General features: G+C 37.8%; 1 protein-coding gene across 8 annotated transcripts in view; it reads right to left on the bottom strand.

Moving 5' to 3' along the window:
- Nucleotides 1-5,511: 5,511 nt before the first annotated feature.
- Nucleotides 5,512-16,358, bottom strand: part of SYTL5 (synaptotagmin like 5) — a 212,491-nt gene continuing 201,644 nt past the window's right edge. For 7 of the 8 annotated variants that reach the window (XM_045860674.1, XM_045860673.1, XM_045860671.1 and 4 more), the window contains 4 exons: nt 15,120-15,228; nt 13,874-14,006; nt 11,873-12,081; nt 8,111-10,546 (listed from right to left, as the gene is read on the bottom strand). In XM_045860674.1, coding sequence (XP_045716630.1) covers nt 10,404-10,546; nt 11,873-12,081; nt 13,874-14,006; nt 15,120-15,228 — 594 coding nt within the window. In that variant the 3' untranslated portion in view covers nt 8,111-10,403. Of the gene's footprint in view, nt 6,385-8,110; nt 10,547-11,872; nt 12,082-13,873; nt 14,007-15,119; nt 15,229-16,358 lie in introns of those variants that run through there. The other variant, XM_045860676.1, reaches the window with a different exon arrangement.

Below are 16,358 nucleotides of genomic sequence, written 5' to 3'. Positions count from 1 at the left end.
AATATATACAAAAAAGAAGAGACCTCATCTAGAAGATGTCTGATTAATATAATAGAATAAGGATGTTAGGGTTCTATTTCCTCAGGTTTAGAGGACACTATGTACATTTGGTTGGTCTTCATTGGATTCAGGTTTGGAAGACTCATCTAAATAAAAAATACCCAGGTCTTCATTGTACATACTCTGAAACAGGTCAGACTACATGCCAGGGAATATCTTCAGGATGCTTATGGGAGAATATGAGGGAAAAAAAAAGGATGTTAGTCACCAAGCATGTGTTTATGGGAAGAAATCAAAACTGAGAAAGAAAAAATGCTCAAAGACTGGTAAATGGGGTGTCTTAAGCCAATGGTCACATTAACTCAACTAACAGACAATAGTATTAAGTATCAAGTACCTTAAGTCTCAAGGTCCATTCTGCCATAGTCTCTACACCAATGCTTCTTAAAAGTTATTGCTTTTGCAAAACAATTAAGAATCTTGTTATAATGAATATTGAAATTCAGGAGGTATAGGCTATGGTCCAATATTCTTCTTCTTTTCCAGCAAGGTCCTAGGTGAAGTTAATGTTGCTGGTTCATGAATCACATTTTGAGAAGCAAATCATCAGCTCATGACAAGTGCAGAATTTCTATCTGGGGTGCAGTTTAGTAAAGTACAAAGAGCATGGGCTTTGGGATCTGAATTAGGAATCCCACTGTGGAATGAGGCCCTATTAGATACTAGCTGGGTAAATTTGGGCTAGCTACTTAACCTCTTTGAGACTCATGTATTTTTTGTGCTTTGTCTTTTTTAAACTAAGCTAATAAATTAGGTCACAATTTGTAAAGCACCTGATGCATAGTGGGTGCTGAATAAATGTCACTTTTGGTCCCTTCCTGTGTCATTACCCATGATTTATTCATGGGGTGGGCAAAGAGAGTGAGAGTGTCAGGGTTCAGATTTACAGGAAGATAAGTGACCAAAAACCAATATGAAGGCGATATTCAATAGCTAAGCATCAAGAAGAGTTGTTCAACATCATCCTAGCCTTAGAAAAAGAAACCAAACACTCATCCAATCTGTGTGTGTCAATTCAGCAAATACACTTTTCTCCAAACAGAAATAAGTATGAAAACAGAGGAGTAAGTGACACACAATCAGTGTTTAAATATATATAACCCATCTTCAAGTACTCAGGAATAGCTTGTAGTGGAACACATTAGACATATTAGGAAAATTAATTTAATGAAAAAGACATTACACTTTGCAGCAAGTGCAGTGTGACACAAAGATTTGGTCTGGGGTATATATTCCAAACAGAAGCTTAGAAGTAGGCAAGGTAAGTGTTTTTAAAAATTGTTGCTCTTTTTTAGAGTTCTTTCATCATTTTCTCTCAAAAACAAAGATACTGTATCATACACTTAAAATTTGTTAATAAGGTAAAGCTCATGTTAATTGCTCTTATAACAACAACAACAACAACAACAACGAGAGCTATTGAGTCACAAAAAGACATGGAGGAACATTAAATGCATATTGATAAGTAAAAAAAAAAAGCAAGTAGAGAAAGGCTACATACTATATGATTCCAGCAATATGACATTCTGAGAAAAGTCAACACTATAGAGACAGCAAAAAGATCAGTGGTTGCCAGGGGTTCAAACGCAGGAAATTTTAAGGTCAGTGAAACTGTAACAGGATGCAGCCAAGAGGGGAGCCCCAAATAGGGATTTGTAATGGGGTCCAGAAGAGCTTGGGGATAATTGACTCCACACCACAGGGCCACACCTGCCCAGAATGCTGGCAGCTGAGGCCAACTGTGAGAGGAGCCGGAAATGGGCTGCAGAGGAAGATTAGCTCTGGGATTTAAACAGAGGCACAGCAGCTATTGGGCGTCTCTCTTTTTGGGACCACATGTCTGTTTAGGGCCACACGGCTTTGGTGTCTTGGTTGGGACCATGAGGCTTTGGAAGTGCTCCCTTTTGCCACGTGGAGGGTGCTGGGAGGACTATGTGAATTTGTGGGGAACTTTAGTTTGTGTTATTTCAAATGAATAATAAATTCCTTTCCTTTTCGCTGATCTCTGGTATTAAGAGACATCTTTCCTCAGGCAGTGGGCAAAACAAACCCAGAAGGTGGGGAGGAACCCCTGAAAACTGTAACAAACCTATTAGGTATGATAATGTAATTGTGGATACATGGTATTATACATTACCCATAGAACTATAAAACATTAAGAATGAATCCTAATATAAGTTATCAACTTTAGTTTATAATAACATACCAATATTGGTTCATCCATTGTAATAAATACACCACACCAAAGCAAAATACTAATAATAGGAGAAACTTATAGGAGGAGAGGGCAGTACTATGGGAACTCTCTGTACTTTCTGCTCAATTTTTCTATAAACCTAATGCTGCTTTAAGAAATAAAGTCTATGGCCCTGGCTGGCGTAGCTCAGTGGATTGAGCGTGGGCTGCGAATCAAAGTGTCGCAGGTTCGATTCCCAGTCAGGGTACATGCCTGGGTTGCAGGCCATAACCCCCAGCAACCACACATTGATGTTTCTCCCTCTCTCTCTCTCTCTCTCTCTCTCTCTCTCTCTCTCTCTCTCTCTCTCTCTCTCTCTCTCTCTCTCTCTCTCTCTCTCTCTCTCTCATAAATAAATAAAATCTTAAAAAAAGAAATAAAGTCTAGTTAACTTAAAAATAATCAAACACAGAGAACACCTTCCTGTCAGAGTAGGAATTTAGAAGAACTGGAATCCAAGGCAGGTGGGTGCCAAGGACAAAGCAGAAATGAACATACCTGTAGGTGACCCAGCCTTTGGCAGATTTTGGAAAATTATCCCTCTTATTTGTTCCCAGGAGAGCTTCACTCTAATGTCCCAGAAAACCTGAAAACTTTAACTGTTCTTAGAATATTGAAAGAGCATCTTCCTTCTCTAGCTCACTACACTCTCAGACTCATTTTTAGGCCCAGAGAAAAGTAGCCTGTCCATGACAACTGCACTCAATCCAGGAACAGGGACCAAGTGCATTCAGAGTTGGGACAATTCTTATTTCAATGATGTGGTGCTCCTTTCACAGGTTCTTGAAATATTTATTTTGAATATATAATATATTTTGAATAAAATAATATAATTTGCCTAGTAGGAGGGATACAAAGGAAGTCCCCAATGGAGACACCATATTTTCCCTATGTGCTTAGCAATTCAGGTGTAGTCCAAACTGTATACCCCATTCAGCAGGCCTGCCTCTAACCAGACCTGTATTTCTCAGAATTTATCAATCAGAAATCGCTCTTTAGGCATGCCCCCCGCCCCCCCCCGCTCACTTATCTTCTCAAACAGACATTATCTTTTCCTGGTAATACCAGACTCTTCCTGAGAGAAGTTCTCCTCCTCATTACATCTTCAGGAATGTTTAGTGCCTCTTATAATTTGTCATCTGGGAACGGCCAGGGCAGTCCCCCCCACCCCAACCACAACCACAACCAGGTTTTGTGTATTCAGATGCTTTGGAAACAAATAACCCTAATACAGCTGGCTTTGGAGGTGATAGGAAAGAGGTGAAAATTAATAATATTTCCATTAATCCACATGGAAACATAACATTAAGGGCATCCTCTATGGTTCTGGTGTATACTCTGTCAAGAATTCAGGAGGACAAATTAATGGGAAGTGGTGAGGAATGTCGAAACCAAGAAGATTCAAGAGAGTCTTCATTTCTCTTTCTTCACATCAATTGAAAACCAATGATTTTTTTTTTGAAATGTCCATTTATGAATAATGAATACTAGGAAAGGATGGAAAATAAAATATATCCCCAACCACCAATAACTCTAACTGTAGTTCAACCATAAATGATTGACATAAAACTGTCTTGTAATGGAATGGATGCTTTTGTTGCTTACAAATGAGAAAGATTTTTTAAAAGTTTTTCTGTGGGGACTTACCAATTCTCATAATTTGCACAAAGAAATTTCAACTTTCTGAACACAAAATAAACAATTGGCTAAGCAGAAAAAACCACTTGGAAGGAGCAATCACATTCCTTCCACAAAGTAAGTGGATTGAATAATAAAGGGGTAAAAATAAAATAATTTGGATTCTAGTTTGACCTATCCTTCTGCAAACATTTTTCTCAGTAAATACCAATTATTTAAATTTTTGCTTTAACTATTATGATGAAATATTTGTTTGCTTGTTGTATTAATTTCTTCCTCATTCAAAGAAAAAGAAAAGCAAAACAGAGACAAGCCTCTTCTTATGTAGAAAAACTAGAAAGTAGGATTTCCTGTTCTATATTAATGTTTTATAATTTATAGGCAATACTAACTACATATTCTACTCCCCTTTTCCAGATATTAAAGGAACCCTCTACCAGAACAGTTTGATGGATTCTAGTGAGGTAAATGAAGTATACAACTGATAATCTCTGAAACACTATGCACTCCTCATAGTAACAACAATAGTTTGTATTTCTATGGAATCTATTTTGACAGACTGCTAGATTTCCTTCTGTAGATAAAAAGCATACTTTTTAATAACATCTCTGTAAGTCAGGCTGATTTTGCTAATATGGGATCACAGAAAGGGATGGATATTACACTGGAAGAGGGTATTAAGGAAAGGAAAAGAAAGATGGTTTGCTTGCAGTCTCCACAACCTTTTAACAAAAACTAACCAGTTTTTCTCTCCATAAAATTTATTTTTTGTAATATTTATTATCTAGTGAGATGAAGTAGGAAATTTCTATTTCAAATAAATAAATGACCAATACCCTAAAAACAAATGTGTGACTAACACCCACAATGAGTAACATAGCACTAATTTTTTTGTATTTTTGCTATACACTGGAAACCAATTCATTGTACATCTAATGCTTAACATCTAACCAAGCATCTGGGAAAAGAGAAACTTAAGAGATTATAAACCACAGAGTACTATAACTAGCTCACTAACAATGACCTCCTTTTCCATACTGGCTTAACATTTACAAAGCATATTTACATATATTACCTTGTTTGATATCTTCAATTACCCCAAGGTAGCCTGATTATTCTTGTTTTACATGCAAATAGATGAAGGCATAGATTGGGAAATTAACTTGACTGAGGTCACATGGTTGGTAAATAGTCAAGAGTTGAGCTAGGGTCATCTGAATTCAAGGTCAGACTTCTTCCACTTCACCATGGTTATCTTGCAATTAATAATGTCCAGGATAGTCAAATCCAATCTGTCATTATGACATAGAGTTGGTCCAAATAATAGTCAAGATAATTTGTCCTCTAATGCAGTGTTTCCCAAACTGTGATCTGTTTGTATTAGAATCACCCAAGATGCTTGATAAAACCAGAGATTCCTAGAGATTTTGTTTAGTAGGTTTGGAGCAATGCTCTGGAATCAATGTATTAAATTTACACCCTGGATGATTCAGATAATCCTTTGGAATTGTTATGGCCCAATTTCCATGGCTATAATTTAAATCTTGCGGATCCAATTTTTATTATAGTTTTGTCTGTGTAGACTTCCTCCTCCTATTTCTTTTTAATTTCAGAGGCTATAAATGTCACCATTATAGGAAGAAAACCCTTCTGCCAACCTTTAAAGGCAATGTTCAGTTTATCATGAAATGTATTGATAAAAGATAAGACAAATATTGATCACAGCCCAAAATGCCATAGGCTTTCATGCTGAGGTGCTTCAGGGATTTGATATTTTGATCCACTCTCCTTCTAAAAGTGGGGTTTCCCCTTATTTCTTCCACTGCTTTCTCCTTCCTTACCAGATATAAACCTTGAGGGAGTGGGTGATAATGAGACTAATGTTACTGTGAATCAGGTGGGGTCACTTCATCTGCTAGTTACTTAAGTACTTACTGATCATTGGTCATATATTTGTGCAAGTTTCTTAAGAAAAAGGAGGCAAAGAATATGAAGTCCCATCAAAATATCTTTGTTTTTGGTGCTGTTGTGATCTGGAAAATCTACATTTTGATGACTCCAGAGACAATAACAATGTAAGTGAAATGAAAACTTATAAACTAAATCTTCCACATGTCCTGAAGGTGCTGTTTACATAATGAATTGATAAAGTCAATATTTTAAGCTTGTCCATGTCCCATTACAACTTGTCTGATTCAACTGAGGGAAAACTGAGGGCTGAGATCTGCAAACAAGGAACAGGATGCTCCAGGCAAGGCCATGGTCTCTTCTGAGAGGCTGATATGCTGGGCCGTAGAGCACACTTCATGCTTTTATGTATGCCAACACAGGCTGGAATGAAGTGTCTAGGGTTGTAACTACAGTGCTTGTAGAAAGCTTCCTTTCAAAAGACCAACCAGTAAGCATATTCAGAGTTTTTTCTTGATGGGTGTAGTCCTCAGTTTCCTTATCTGTTAATTGGAAGTTAGAAACAGTGATATTCTCTCTCTCTCTCTCTCCCTCCCTCCCTCCCTCTCTCTCTCTCTCCCTCTCTCCCTCTCTCTGTCTCTGTCTCTCTCTCGATGCCTACTGGTCTAACATTTAATAATGTTACTTTTATTTTCATTTTCACTTATTCTGTCAATATTTTTAAATCACCCACTATGAACTAAGCACAGGTAATATAGTTGTGAAAAACATAAATATTGTCTCTGTCTTTATTCTAGGGATGTGAGGCAGGAAGGGGACAACTAGAGGCATTAAAGGACTTATTACATGAATAATTTCTTACAATTGTGATGCATGCCATAAAGGGAAAATAGAGGCAGGCTGCTGTGACCTAGTGAGGCAGAGGATGATCAGGGATGGTTTCCCTGAGCAAGTAACGTTCAAGACCTAAATGATTAATGAAATCAGGCTGATGAGGACAAAGAGCAAGAAGATCCCTTGCAAAGGCTATGAGTGGGACAGAGGCTGGCACATTTGAGAAGCAGTAAAGTGCACTGTGTGACTAAAGGGAACGGAAGAGGAGGCATGGCCTGGGACAAGTTGGAGAGGAGGCAGCAACCATCTTATGCAGGGCCTGGCAGGCCACAAGCAGGAATTTGGATTTTATTCTCAGGGCATTGAAAAGTCATGGAGGGTTTCAAGGTATCATCAGATTTGCATTTTTAAAAAAAACAATCAGGAAATGGACAGATAGATAATAATAAGCAAATACAGCTAATGGTAGAAGCTGAATTTAAGTAGTGGGTATGAGAATGTTTACTGTAAAATCATTTCAACTTTTCTGTATGTTTAAACATTTTAAAATAACATGTTAAGAAAATTTGACCACAGTATGAAGAATGGATTGATGGAGAGCAAGAGTGGCTGCATAGATAGCAGTTAGGAGACTTGGAATAACCATAGAAAGGGGTAATGGTGGCTTGGACTATGGTAGTGGCACAGAGATGGCAAGGATTAGACAAGCTTTTGAGATAGTCAGGAAGTAGAATCAATATGGTTTCCTGATTGAGTTTGCCTCAAGGTAAGGGAGAGGCATAAACCAAAGATTATTACCCAGTGCCTACTTAGTATAACCGAGTGGATGATGGTACCAGGTACTGAGTCAGGATGTAGGTGTTTCTACTCCAGTAGAAAGTCCATCAGATAGTCCAATAGATATTATATGGGAGTAGAAAGACCTAGGTGAAAGTGAGAGGGTGGAGTGAAGAGTTCAGTTTTCAATGTGTTGAAAACATGAGCTACCCTGGTGGAGATGTCATATGGGTCATTGAAGCTGGGTCTGGGTCTGAGAGAAAGAATCTGGGTTGGAGATGTGAGTTTGAAGTCATAAGCATATGAATGGTCATAAAACCATGAGAGCACAGTACATGGTAACACACGAGAGAGTATAGGAAGTGAGAAGAAAAGAAAGAACCAGCACCAAAGAATCCAATGTTTAACACTGAACAATCTTTGACAGAGAAGGAGAGGGAGCAACTAATGAAACATAAATTAGGCATATTTATGACAGAAAGCCTCTATTGATGGGCTTTGGAAATGCTTCCAATCTTTTGCAATAAATGCTGTGTGTATACTCATTTCTCACATATGTATCTATCTCTGTAGGATAAATATGCCAAAGTGAAACATTTCACACACACACACACACACACACACCCCTCATTTTGAATTAAAAAAAAAGGCTGCTTAGAAAAGCCACCAAACATAGACAGTTTATTTAACCATATTTAATATGGCATTTGATAGGACTGGTTAAATGAATTTGATAGATCCCTATAATGTAATACCCTGTAGCCATAAAAAAATCAAGTTGTCAACATATTCTGATATACAAGGGCAAAAGGAAGACTGACTTTTCACAATTTTGAACTATTTAAACTTTATGTCATTCACATCTATTACCAATATTTAAACAGGTTTGTTGTGCTTCTACACCATACTTAGTAAAAAATAAAGTGACTTAAAGATTAATTTGCCTTTTATTTGAAAGCAACACCAACCTATTTCTGATGGACTTTTGCATACTTATGTTTTGCATCACAGAAATGCTCAGATATTGGTTTTTATGAAATCATGATGCAGAGAATTGCTCTAAATGTGGCAAAGTTCTGAACACTATGTTCATGTTTGTCTAGAGTTCCAGTTATAAATTGTGGAATTTATTATTTTGCCACTTTCATTATTAGTAAATAAATCCACTTCATTTTGTCTACTTTAGATATGTCTCTAGATTTCATCATCACTACTCTCTAACCTCCCCTAAAAATGTCATGGAAGATAGAATGAATCTTATCAAATCTGATGACAATTTGTTTTTCCAATATAGAAAGTAGCAATGATGTTACATTTTTTGTTTTTTTCTGTTTTTAAGAAGGGTAACATTGGGATATGGGTGTGACTATTTTTAATGCACCACATGTACTAAGCTACACTAGGTCACTAACTTAAATTTTCTAGAAATAGTCTATTTTTGAATAATATTAAAATGGATTGCTTATTCTCTTACTAAGAATAATGCTAAGTATATTCTTAAGTCTGTTTTCAAAATTCAAGAAGAAACTTAAAATATGGAACAATGAACTAGAATAAACCTGAAGATGATTCTAGTTTTCCTACTATTAAAATTCAGTTTCTATCCTTTTAAGGATGTTTAGGCCCTGTAGCTGAGGGGCTAAAATATGACTCCAGAAGACTAGGTCAGGTATGTTCATACTCAAATAATCAGACTGTGCTCTACCTTCTTTCATCTATGTCCTCCTGTCCACCATAATAAGAACAGGATCATGCCAAGAACTTCAGTGGAAAGAACACTGGCCTAAGAGTCACACACCAGATTTAAGTCCAAATATAGTTACAGCTTCTACATGATCTTGGGCAAGTCATTTCAGCTCTCTGTGCTCAGATTTGGAATCTGCAAAATGAGTAACAAGGTCTGATGCCCTTTTCAGCTTTAAATGCCTTTGCATCTAAGTTTAGTGGCTTAAGCATCTGGAATTCTAGGTGACAGAAAGTATGGTAGATTGAACTATTGGCCCTGATTCTTCATTCCTTCTGCATCCACACTCTTGCCATGGCTTCTTTGTAAGCAGAACATATTTCCCTGTCTCTTGATTTTTGGGCTTGGCCATGTGACTTCTTTTGACTAATGGGGTATCAATAGATATGACACAAGCAGGGCTCAAAATGTACATTATTTCTTATTCCCCTTCAGTTAAGACTGGAACATTTTATAAAACACATGTTTGCAACAGAGTGCTCTAATAGCCAGGTCATAACTAGGGTGATCATACATCCCAATTTTTCCATGTCAATCCTGATTTACATCTGTTATTCTGGTACAATGGTTTAGCTCCCTTGGCTCTCAAAAGTGGGCTGATTTAGATTACAAATTATATAGTCACCACATAAAATCCTGAAAATGTACCTGGGTAAGCAACAAGATTACTAAAATAGCAGAGCCACAGTCTTGTCCTAGCAACCATCCCCATGTGCCTTCTTTGGACCATGGGGATTCCCAGGGTAAGGAAAAAGTAGCCAGTATCCCTTCTTACTCTTCAAGTGATCTACATCCTGAGTGATCCCCCTTTCCCTCAAACCATTGGAGGAAACCTAAAGTAGCTAATAACTAGAGAAAGTCTGGAATTTCCAATCTCAACTATAGTGTCGAATATGCTTGCACCAGCCATTTCCCTTATGGTAAAGTCTATGAATCATTGCATGATTTGCTTGTTGACAGAACAATGTGGTATGCTTTCTATCATCCAATCAAGAAGGTCCTGGCCCATAGACATATAGAGATACATGCATTTTTAGATTTTCATCATGATCCTAAAGGTTCATTCCACTGATATCTCTCCCCTCATTTCCTAATGCCCTCAGGTGAGAAGTGCCAGGGAAGAGGAATCCCAGGACCCCAGCCTGCTGCTAGTAGGAAGTGTCAGCCAAACAGTCTCAGGAGGCCTCATTTTGGAGAATGGTACCTTCAGAGCCGACATTTCCCCATGCTAGAACGGAGCATGAGAATACCCTCTACAGGAGTCCCAGGATTGTCGGCCATCTTCTGCCAAAGGCGTTGCTCTTCCCCTTGAGAGTCCATCCAATCCACATTCTTTCCATGGCTCACACCTAAAGGGAAAGGGGAATATTATACTTCACAAATGAAATGTTTTAGTTTTTTGGAAGACACCTATTAATTAATCTCTGAGGGGGCCTTTTAACCACAAAACCCTTCACTGGCTTATTCTCACTTACCATAGGTCTAATGAGTGGTGTTAGAATAAAATATACATCTTTTGCAGACTGCAGTACTTTCCTCTGCCTAGATATTGAGAAACAATCAGGATGACCCTAGTGGCTCATTTTTTCCCCACTTTGGTAGTGTAGCAGAGAGCTGGTTCATTTGGACTGAAGTTAACATGAGAGAATAACAGGCTGAACTGGGCTCTGAGGCTCTTCCTTTCTAACAAGGCCAATTCTCTGACCTGGGGAGTTCTCATTTTTGTAGTATAGATATTCTTGGCTCTACTTAATCTATAAATAAGTAGAGCATCATAGGGGTGGGGTCATTCTCAACAGGAATGTTGACTCTGATGCATATAAAACATTTATGTCTGGCCCAAACAATGGGATAATGAGACTTTGGGAGGAGCTACATGTGCTACCCTACTATAAATTTTCCTCTAATTCTCCCTGTTATAGTTATGTCTTGTGGCACAGGTGGTATATTTCCATGTTTTAAAAACATTAAAATTATTTCCTTTCAACTAATGTGAGTAATGGCTGCAAATTCTGTACAGAAATGAGAAGAGGATGAAGTAAAGTTGGTCTCAGAAGTCTTTCTCTCCCCTATCAGAAGCCTCTGTTTTTTGGTAATCCTCTCCTGAGCAAAACCCAAAGTAAAGCCCAAGAAAGCAGTTAAAATTTACTTATACTAAAGTGTAAATGATATTTTGTGAAAAGAATGAATATAAAAAATATACATCCCAAACTTGTAGTTGAAGGATACAAAGTTCTGCAGTAGTATTTTTATTTTATTTTATTTTATTTTATTTTATTTATTTTACTTTATTTTATTTTTAAAAGACTTTGTTTATTTTCAGAGAGAGAGAGAGAGGGGGGAAGGGAGAAAGAGAGGAAGAGAAACATCAATGTGTAGTTGCCTCTCATGTGTCCACTACTGGGGACCTGGCCCGCAACCCTGGCATGTGCCTCAACTAGGAATCAAACCAGTGACCCTTTGGTTCACAGGCTGGCACTCAATCCACTGAGCCACACAGCCAGGGCAGTATTTTTATTTTAAAATGAACAGATCTTTGGATAGAGGCATGGAACATCTGTGGAAATTTCAGGAATCAGCAAAGCTGAAGCTATATTTATGCCTACTATATAGCACACATTCAGGAACTACTCCCCAGCCCCATGCCCAGTCACAGACCATCTCAGAGTCCTCACCACTTCCAGTATTCAGACGAACTCCTCCCAGAAAGATGTTGCTGGAAAAGGCCTCCTTGTCCCAGATGGTAAGTTCTAGGCAAACATTCTTTATATCTAGGGGATACAAGCCACTGAAGAAGAAAGTGTGATTCCACTGAGGGTTAACACTTTTTTTTATTACCAGAGTTTTGTGCTTGGTGGCTTTGCTATCATCAGGGAGCAGGTAGCTGCAGGAGAAAATTCAATCAAGCCATCAGTGAAGCAGTAGGCAGAAAAGGGAATCCTTGAGTACTGTTTAATTTCTCATAATTCCTGGTGTGTGTTGGTATGTGTAAGTGTGATATATGTATTGGATTTCCTCTCTCCAAGGTTCTTAGATGCATAAATCTGGGTTTATTTAGTGGGATGGTTTACTATTTATTTTAAGTGGGTAAATAGTAAAATGCCCACACTCTCTTTTCTAATCATATTTTGGTCCTTCACTCATCTTGAAATGAGAATGCCCCCTGTAGTATACACGGTTTAATGTCCTGCCTCCTATCTTCTTTGGCCCACTTGTGAGCTGACTTGAAGCCAGCATGCTGACAGCTTCTAACCTTAAGAGCATGTGTCTTTTGGCTTTTCCAGTTAAGGACTCTCTCAAGCTGTGTGAGCTGACTCAGCTTATGTTCAGGGAGTCCTGGGATTAGTAGGGATTTAATGTCTCCAGGACTGTCAATCACTCAGTTTTAGAAATTGGTGGATGAGCTTCCCTATCTTTTGAAGGGAGAATGCTAAGGTACATTCCAGAGTTCCTTCTTGCTTTCCCCACTGGAATTATACCCACAGCAGTAAACTTCCTATAACATATTTTTACCAGCTTTCTCCCCTCTTCCCCATCTCATTTTCTCTACTCTCTTACTGGTGCTTCTTGGACTCTCTTCTCAAATAAAACACCTGCACCCCAGGCCTTCTCTACTATGGTCAAAACCCTGTTTTTGACTACAGTAGAGGAAGAGGTTCTAGGTACCTGATGAATCAGTGAGCAAGCTTTAGAGAAGACATATGGGTATGTAATTAGTACATCAAACAAACATAGAAGATGCCACAAAACAAACGGCCTCATGATAAAAAGGATACATTGCTATACTTGACATTTCATTTCATGTACCAAGCAGAGACTACTTATCTCCCAATATTCATTCTCTCCTTATTATCCTTTTTAAAAGAAAAAACTTCATTTTTTTTTAGTTTGGCACAAGATTGCCCAGAATAAACACTAAATTCCCCAGCTTCCCTTGCAGCTTGTTTAGTCATGCAACTAAATTCTGGCCAATAGGATACAAGAAGTAATTTAGTATGAACTTCTGGGAAGCATCTTGCCAGATAGAATATGGCTATCTTGTCTCATGAGGTGAACACCATAACAAGATAGAGGAAACCTCTGTCTCTGATTATCATGATCCTTCCACACCTGCCCTACACACTTTACCTTTAATCTTTGCTTACATGCAAGAGAAAAAAAATTTGTCTTGTTTAAGCCACTCTTAAGCTGGGTCACAGATAGCTAATATTAACTAATATATTTTATAATATTAAACTTTATATAAGGACCTATTCTTGCTCTCTCATGCTCTTTTATAAAAAATCTGGAGTCCCTTTAAAGTCATTTCAATGTTGAAGTGTAACTAGGGAAATAATTTACGAGAAAGTTACTGGCTTTTTCAAAAAATATAGAAAAAGGATACCATTCTTTGTTATCTCTGCTTCATAAATGTTTAACATAATAAAGTAAAAACTATTAGAAGGGATGTTAAGTCAACTCTGTGAGACCATAATGAGGGAGCTGAAATATGCTGGACGCAGGCTGAAAGCTAGGAAAACAGTTCTCTCTATTGTTTTAGATGGAAGAGCCACCATTCAAGGGTAGCTCTTTCTCAATACACTTCAAATAAACCTCAAAGCCATCACTGTCTCATGGATCACAGATCCTTTTATCTCCCATGAAGTATCATCTAAAATGAACTATAACAAAATTACCCCTTGACAAAGCTATCAGAAGTGCCTCCTGACTTCACCGCTGTCAAATTCTTTGCCTCTTTGATGAACACTTCTAGTATTCCTCCAGAGGGTATAGGTGGCTCCTTCTTTCCCCTTTTAAAGGTCTTCTTTCCTGCATGAGTCATCAAAATGAAATGGATGGAGAGAGTGAGACAGAAGGGCGGGGGGGGGGGCAGGAAGAGGAGGAGGGAGATAGACCATGAGTTCTACTTCAAAATTTACAAAAATATCTACTAAGATTTATTTCATTTGCTGATTGAATCAGGTCTTAATATTATTGTATTTTTCCATGTATTATTTAAATGTTTATACCCCATTGGATTTCTTCTAGATAGGTTTCATTTGTGGTTATAAGTTTAAAACCTTCAGTATTATCCTACAACATATATCTTTTCACAGGGTATAAAGGAATAAAATGGAAAAGACCCTGAGAGTTGCTTGGGACACATTAGAATGAACCTATTCAATACTTGCAATATCCCTATGAAGTAAGGAAACTGAGGCTGAGAGATAATAAGTTACTTGCACAAGGTCACAATGAAGTGGGTGATAGTGAATGGAAGGACACAGGAGACTGCCTGTAGGATTTGATGGAAGGAGTAAAGCAAGATAGATTTATTTTGTAAAATATTTTATTTATTTATTTTTAGAGGGGAAAGGAGGGAGAAAGAGAGGGAGAGAAACAACAATGTATGTTTGCCTCTCACATGCCCCCTACTGGGGACCTGGCCCACAATGTAGGCATGTGTCCTGACTGGGAATTGGACCAGTGACCTTTTGGTTCACAGGCTGGCACTCAGTGCAATGAGCCACACCAGACAGGGTGCAAGAGAGATTTAAAAGTTGACTCCATGTGGATTTTTCCTTTACATTCTGTGTTCTAGATCAACTTCTTCCTCAAGACTCACTGAGTAGCTCTGAATATCATAAATCCATATAGCAATTAGCTATACAGCTCCTCTATCCTGGAGAAGATCCTATATCTCTAGGACTTCTGGGAAACAAATCTCACCATTAAGTATGCTTTCAAAGTATGAACTTAGAAACCCGCATCCTTCCCCATATATAGTTTATACTTCTCAACTCTCCTTGAAAGTCAGTGACACCTAAACCTTTAAATTTCAAATGTATAATGCAAAAGTAACAGTCCAAACAATTCAGGATACCTATTCCCACAGTTCTAGGACAGAATATACTTGATCAAAGTCATTGATTTTTTCTTCACCTTGAGGTTGTCCTGGCGGAAACATCAGGTTCTCTTCTGGGGGAATGTAACGTAAAACAACTGTCAGTTCTCCTTTGTACTGAAGGCCAATGTCAGGAGATAATTCCACCTGGCCAAGGAGAGACATGTGAAAAGAAAATGTGAGAATGCTTGTTTTGTTATTTTGTAGCCCATGTTTGTACATTTAGTTGGTGGCTTAAGTATAGCAATCCATTCCTATTCAACTATGTTAGCACTTACTGGCTTAAGAGATGTCTTAGGTATGAGACAAGAGAGGCTGGAAACTCTATGAATACATCTGCATATAACTTTTAATATTAAAGTAAAAAGAATTTGAGAGATGTTTAACACACATTTGGTCAGTCAATAGATACTGAGTGCCTGTGATGCATTGAAGACTAGACCATCACTAAACATACATATATGATAGTTGGGGTATGAGGCAGGGATAAAGATACCACTGAAAATAGCCCCATAAGGTACTTCTTCCTGTTTGCCCATATGCTTTCCTAAGTAACTAAGAAGGGGAAAGTAAGCAGTAATGTTTGATTCACATTGGGCTGCATGCCACCCATTATAATTCACATCATTAAAATTCAATGTGGAAAAACTGGTTCACTGTGACATTGTTGGTGGAAATGAAAAATGGGATAGCCGCTTTGGGAAACAGTTTTGCAGTTTCTTAAAAGACTAAACATATAATTGCCACACAACCTAGTAATTACACTCTTGGGCATTTATCCCAGAGAGAGAAAAGATTATATCCTCATAAAAATCTGTATAAAATATTAGTATCATCTTTATTTGTAATAGTAACACACTAGAAACAACCTGGATGCACTTCATCAGGTGAATGGTCAAATAAACTGTGATATATCCACACCATACAATAAAAAGTAATGACTAGTAATGCACACAACTTGGATCTCTATTAAATTACAGTGAGTTAAAAAGGGCAGTCTCAAAAGGATACATACTATACGATTCTATTTATATGACATTCTTAAAATGACAAGATAATAGGTACAGAGAACAGATTAGTGGCTGCTAAGAGTTAGGGATGGTGTGGCAGGAAGGAAATGGGTGTGGTTATAAAAGAACATGAGGGATTTTTGTGATGATGGAACTCTTCTGTATCTTGGCTGTGGTGGTGGATACACAATGCTACACATGTGATAAAATTACATAGAACTAAATACACAAACACACACAAAGGAAAACTGAGGAAATCTGAATAAA

Source organism: Phyllostomus hastatus, unplaced genomic scaffold (genome assembly GCF_019186645.2).
Source record: "Phyllostomus hastatus isolate PE091 unplaced genomic scaffold, TTU_PhHast_1.1 phas_scaffold_200, whole genome shotgun sequence".
In the NCBI taxonomy this organism is placed as follows: Eukaryota; Metazoa; Chordata; class Mammalia; order Chiroptera; family Phyllostomidae; genus Phyllostomus; species Phyllostomus hastatus.
Note: the sequence above shows the minus strand (reverse complement) of the source record. Positions and strands in the feature narration are given on the sequence as shown.